This window comes from Octopus bimaculoides, chromosome 6 (assembly GCF_046866305.1).
Source record: "Octopus bimaculoides isolate indiv1 chromosome 6, ASM4686630v1, whole genome shotgun sequence".
Taxonomy (NCBI): domain Eukaryota; kingdom Metazoa; phylum Mollusca; class Cephalopoda; order Octopoda; family Octopodidae; genus Octopus; species Octopus bimaculoides.
The window spans coordinates 109,774,112-109,780,498 of NC_142933.1; the positions used below are offsets into that span (position 1 = coordinate 109,774,112).

The following is a 6,387-nucleotide window of genomic DNA, read 5'->3' on the forward strand; positions in this document are numbered from 1 at the left end:
GAATTCCATCCAAGGATTATTGTTTTAACACTATTATTATATTTATTCTGCATTATGTCGGTACAGCTCGATACGACCCCGAAAAACTGGTTCATTAGTCAAACATCATCAGACTGTGGCCGGCATAATGCGACAGGATCTTTATTTCCATATTCAAAACGTTTCCCATAAAACCTGACAGAGAAGCTCTAATTCTGAAATAACAATGAGTGCATTCTGGGATAATATCTATGAATACGATGTTGTGTATGCTGTTATATCCTTGTGTGTGCCTCTTTCCTCGTTATTATAACTGTCTCTCTAAAAATTGTCTCCCAGTAAACTGTCGACCTAATTGGTAAAGGTCTCTCAATGTAGGATGTCTCGACCCTCAAGAAGAGTGAGCGCAAGAATTTGGCGTCTGAACACTTAAAGCTAGCTCTGTCTGATATTATAACGAAACAACTTAATGAATTACCAGTAAGGATATTCTGGACTAAAACATTAGTTTCTATGGAAACAAATAATAATTGCCTCAAATATTTATCTCACATGTGACTGTGATTGTATGTATGTACATGTGTGTGTGTGTGTGTGTGTGTGTGTGTGTGTGATATTGTATGTTTCATATATTCATGAGTGGATTTACCATTTTGATGACTATTTTAACAATCAGATTAGAAAATTCATGAAACAACCGGATTTCCCAGTCACTTGATAAAACAAATACACATTTCTCCCACACTTAAAAACACCATTTTGCATTTCTACTAAATCAAGTTTGTGTCTATTAAAGATTTCTAAGATGGGGTCTTCTAACCGGTAAATCATTGATCAGGGGCTCAGATAGTTAAGAACGATTCCAGACGGATTCTTTTACAGCAATGATTTGCACAAATATTTCCCAATAACAAATGTTAATAGTGAAGATATTCTTGGGACAAAACATCGATAGGAGAATTGCAATGCTTCAAATCTTATTTACACGCCAAGAAGCAATGGAACAAGGGGCAAAATAGGAACAATATAGTCAATATAGTAAGGATATTTAAAACATATTGTAACGAAGTTGTAATCCACTCATATAACAAAATAAAATATAACACAAACAATAAAATATTGGCAGTCTAATAAATTATTAGCAATTTAATGTTTCCATACAAAAATACAAATATTTCTCATTTATATAATGAATAATAAAAATGATGTCGCCGTATATATATATATATATATATATATATATTATTTTGTTTAAAAGAGTTCCAACACTGTCTGTTTTTTATGTTTTATTTATATTCCTGGAGAACAAATGTGGGGTATAGAATATGGAATATATAATATAATATATAATATAAAATAAAATAAAATAAAAATGGATGGCACCATGAAAGAAAGTATTGAATGTAGATGAAATATTGAGTGTTCAATATAAAGGATCAAATATATAAATATATAAAGGCGACTCGAGTTTCAGGGCTATTTCCCTGCGTCATGGCCGGTATGACAGACTTTAACTGATATATATATATACACACACACATGGAAGTGGTATAATACTGGTGTAATACATTGTAATATTATATATATAGGTATGTATTTACACACACACACACACACACACACACACACACACACATATGATATCTATTAAAGATCAAAAAATTATAAAATGGAATAGAAAAATAAATTATTTCTAAAATGAACAAAATGACCTAGATATTGGTATGTATATATAAAATATAAATATGTGTATGGATTGATACGTTGGTGTAATACCAATAACATCGATGCGACACGATATTAAATATAAATATTTATTACATAGCGTATATATATATATATATATATATATATATATATATATATATATATATATATTGTGTTCGAATATAAACGTGATAAGAAAATATAAGATAAAAATTAATAGAAATATTGGTATTTAACGATTAATATAATCGTCGATATGATTATTAAGTGGTGAAGCTAAAACACTTCTACACATTTGAAACGATACACTTGTATCTGATTTTTCTCTTACTGAGATTGGTCCTACACATATTATAACAGGAATTAATTACACAAAGGATTGTAGAGTATTTTGAATGTGGTTTATATTTTCATAAAGAGTATGGAGTGTAATTATGGTAAACCATCGCTGCTTGGTTATTGGCACATCGTCCGGTAGCAAAAGACTGTCATCCACTTCGACATTTTGTTTGATGTTTGAAAATATCTGAAATACACGAAAAGAATATTGTAAGTTAGGAATAAACATTAATTGATATTAACATACACACAGACAAATACACACACAGACACACACATACGCATATAACGACGTTTGCCAACGAGGTTCTCAGTCTACACAGTATCAAGCTATATGTATGTGTATGTGTATGTATGCATACATACATACATACATACATACATATGAAATCCTACACGGAAGAGATATAAACATGACAAATTAAACTATTTCACCTTAGATTCAATACTATAGAGACATTTATACACATAGACTGTGTATCACATTTGCTAATACTAATAATGTACTCACATGTCATGAAATTTATTACTAATTTTTATATATATAGATAATAATTATATAAACACATATATGCACATATATTTTTTATATAACAAAGGCTAAGTTATATTATTAAATTAGAAAAGTTCAAAATTATTCTAATTGTAGTAATTACTTGAAATAATTAGACATTCTACACTGATTACAATCCTATGCATTGTTGTCAACTTAATAGCACCATATAAATAAGGAAATAGCGGATGGCGTAACCTGATTAACGTCTGCACGAAGTATTTTATGACAGAAATATTAGGAAAGAAACCCCGAAGAGATTTAATCTTTTGGCAGCCATGAAATGCAAGAGTGCTTTCAAACGATTTTTTTTTATTATACCGAAGAAATCTGAAGAATAGAACCATTGATCTTTGACAACATTTCTTTAAATAAACTGACCATATCTTCCCAGATTAATTGTATGAGACATATTTAATATATTCCGATAAACACGAAGATAGTTTGGTGCCATTATATTGAACTGAACATTAATTTATATGATTTTACGTAAGGAGATAAAAAAGAAATCGCTTGAATATTATCTAGAAAAAGGTATTACGATAATAATAATTACCGGTGAATCCAGTTCAAGTATCGTATCAACCAGGTAAGAAAGTGTTTGTCTTAGGTAACAGTAAAATAAGCCATCAGATGTGGGAGTGAGTTTAGAACAGTCAGCGGGATAATGACACTGTGTCTGTATACGTTTGGCAGGAGCACACAGCTGGTCATATTCTTTTTTCGTCTGATTCTCCAACACAGTAACATATTGATTGAGGGTTGCAGACATATTGGATAGAGCAATCTGTAATAAAGAATTGTGAGAAGCTTGAATATTATTCGACACTGATTGAGATTTCTTATAAAATATAGAATCGAGTTTAGATAGAAAGTGTATAAATATTTCAAGAAAATGTGTTTTGATAATATGTCCATACCTTGAATAAGTCTGTCTGCGCGATGGTGATACAGTCTTGAATGTAGAGCTGAGGGAATGTAAGTCCCGTCTGGTTGAGTAGCATATGAATAAAGTGAGGACAGCTTACCGCAGATGCCAATGGAGTGTTGTGGCACTGTAGAAAAAAACGTGACAAATTATGAGTCTAAGATTTGGACAGATAGGATTAGAAAACAATGAAAAAGAAGTCTATTTATGCTAAAGTAATCATTGTAAATATGGATCTTAATGAGAACTTTATTAATTGATATGTGGGTAGTATGTTAAGTAATATATTATTGGAGTGGTATAACAAGAAGTGATAATAATTTGTATAATAGGCGCAGGAGTGGCTGTGTGGTAAGTACTTGATTATTAACCACATGGTTCCGGGTTCAGTCCCACTGCGTGGCATCTTAGGCAAGTGTCTTCTACTATAGCCTGGGGCCAACCAAAGCCTTGTGAGTGGATTTGGTTGACGGAAACTGAAAGAAGCCCGTCGTATATATGTATATATATATGTATGTATGTGTATATGTGTCTGTGTTTGTGTTTGTCTCCCCAACGTCGTTTGACAACCGATGCTGGTGTGTTTACGTCCCCTTAACATATCGGTTCGGCAAAAGAACCGATAGAATAAGTAAGTACTAGGCTTACAAAGAATAAGTCCTGCGGTCGATTTGTTCGACTAAAGGCGGTGCGCCAGCATGGCCGCAGTCAAATGACGGAAACAAGTAAAAGAGTAATAACAACAACAACAATAATAATAATAATCCTTTCTATTATAGGCACAAGGCCTGAAATTTTTTGAGGGAGGGATCCAGTCGATTAAACCGACACCAGTACTCAACTGGTACTTATTTTATCGAACCCGAAATATGAAAAATAAAAGTCGACCTCGACGGAATTTGTACTGAGAACAGCGGCAGACGAAATACCGCTAGGCATTTCGCTTGGTGTGCTAACGATTCTGTCACGTCACCGACTAAATACTGCTGCTACTACTACTACTACTACTACTACTACTACTACTACTACTACTCATAATAATAATGATAATAATGTTTTCTACTCTAGGCAGAAGGTCCGAAAGTTGGGGGTAGGGGCCAGTCGATTAGATCGACTCCAGTACGTAACTGGTACTTAATTTATCGACCCCGAAAGGATGAAAGGCAAAGTCGACCTCGGCGAATGTGTATGTTTATATGAAGAAATAAAGTGTAAACTTACGAAGGTGTGCAAAGTATTATTCACAGCTATTGAGGCCCTGCGAGCCGTGTCCAGCTGAGCTTTTATGTTACTTATTGGTATCTCTGTGGGTTTTATAGACGCTCCATGGATGAATGAAGTCCAGACTGAGAGACATAGGACCAATATATATTGCCAATCTACGTGAAAATACAAAAAATAATACCATTAAGGAACATTTAGAAAGAAAGGGAAACATTCAAGGAACCGTTATTATTAAAAAGAAATAACTGATTAAGTCCCTGTTAATTTTCACGGGTAGTAAACAATGAGCTGAACGTTTTGGAACTCAATAAACGAAATTCACAAATATTTCATATAGTTCCACTAAATATAAACAATAATTTCTTGTGTAGTGTGTTATAGAGAAGTGAATAGATATTTTTGGCGAGTGGAAGAAGGCCATGTTTTAGGTGTTTTGTTCTAACATAGGTATAGAGTGCGATATTTAAATAATAGAAATAAAAACAATGTACTGCACTGTAATGATTGCATTCAACAAAGATATAAATAGAAATATTCAATTTATGGAAACAGGCGATATTTTATATATCAAATGAAAGACAAGACCATATTAAAACCACTTATATAGATAAATAGATAAATATATGTATAGATAGATAGATAGATAGAGACACGTATATGTGTGTGTATGTGTATATTTATGTGTGTCATTGTCTCTCCCACTTCAGTACCGCTTGAGATCCAATGCTTGTGTGTTTATACACCCGTAGCCTAGCGGCTGGGCAAAAGTGATCGAGAGAATAAGTACCAAACATTCACAGATAAGTCCTAGGGTTGGTACATTCGACTAAAAATTCTTCAAGGTAGTGCCACAGAATGGTCGCAGCCTAGTGACAAAAACAAGTAAAAGATAAAATGCAATACATTATATATATATATATATATATATATATATATATATATATATATATATATATATATATATATATATATATATATATGTATATAAGGATTTCTTAATGGGATAAAAAAACCAAGGCTGTGTATAATATAGAACATTTATAAATGTTATATTTATATATGTATGTATGTATGTATGTATAGGGAGAATTCACAAAAAAAAACAACAGACGAAGAAAGGTGGTGTAGAAAACAAATAGATGTATTAGTATAACGCTTGGGAATTGAAAAAGTCTTTAATGTTTCGAGCCTACGCTCTTCCACAGAAAGGAACACAGAAAGAAACAAGGAGAGAAAAAGAGGAGAAAAAAAAACAGCGAGAGAAAAAAAGACAGAAAAAAAGGAGAGAAAAAATACATGTATTTAAAACCACTTATATACATAGATAAATATATGTATTTAAATATGTATGTATCTATATAATGCCGACCACATACTTACAGTTATTCATTTTGTGTTATCGTCGTTACGAAAAAGATTTTAAGAGAAAATTAGGTTGTAGTTCCTTTGCTTCTTTCGAAATTGTGTTCATGAGACGACGAAATATCGGCTTATATAGTCCTTTTAACAGTCATAGTTTTTTTGTAAAAATCCCTTCACATGTGATGACCTCCATTAAGAGGCTGAGAGTTATCGACTTCCTTTATCCATTGTCTAAATTTAGTTTACAAAAATTGTTAGCTTTCATTTGTGGCGGATGTTGAATCTTGCTTTTATA

The 6,387-nt window shown here is 32.2% G+C and overlaps 1 protein-coding gene across 1 annotated transcript; it reads right to left on the reverse strand.

Annotated features, from left to right (window-relative positions):
- Window positions 1-1,867: 1,867 nt before the first annotated feature.
- Window positions 1,868-6,176, reverse strand: LOC128248021 (uncharacterized). Its single transcript, XM_089353287.1, has 5 exons — window positions 6,111-6,176; window positions 4,728-4,885; window positions 3,499-3,633; window positions 3,135-3,365; window positions 1,868-2,212 (listed from the first exon to the last, which is right to left on the reverse strand). The coding sequence occupies exons 1-5, from the start codon at window positions 6,118-6,120 to the stop codon at window positions 2,054-2,056; spliced, it is 693 nt and encodes a 230-aa protein (XP_089209413.1). The 5' UTR covers window positions 6,121-6,176; the 3' UTR covers window positions 1,868-2,053.
- Between the last annotated feature and the right edge of the window lie 211 nt (window positions 6,177-6,387).

Excerpts from the sequence above, each read along its gene's own strand:
- LOC128248021 (XM_089353287.1), bottom strand. Across the intron at positions 3,634-4,727 it reads ATAATACTTTGCACACCTTC|TGCCACAACACTCCATTGGC; the intron begins GTAAGTTTACAC and ends TTTTTTCTACAG. Across the intron at positions 2,213-3,134 it reads TACTTGAACTGGATTCACCG|ATATTTTCAAACATCAAACA; the intron begins GTAATTATTATT and ends CGTGTATTTCAG.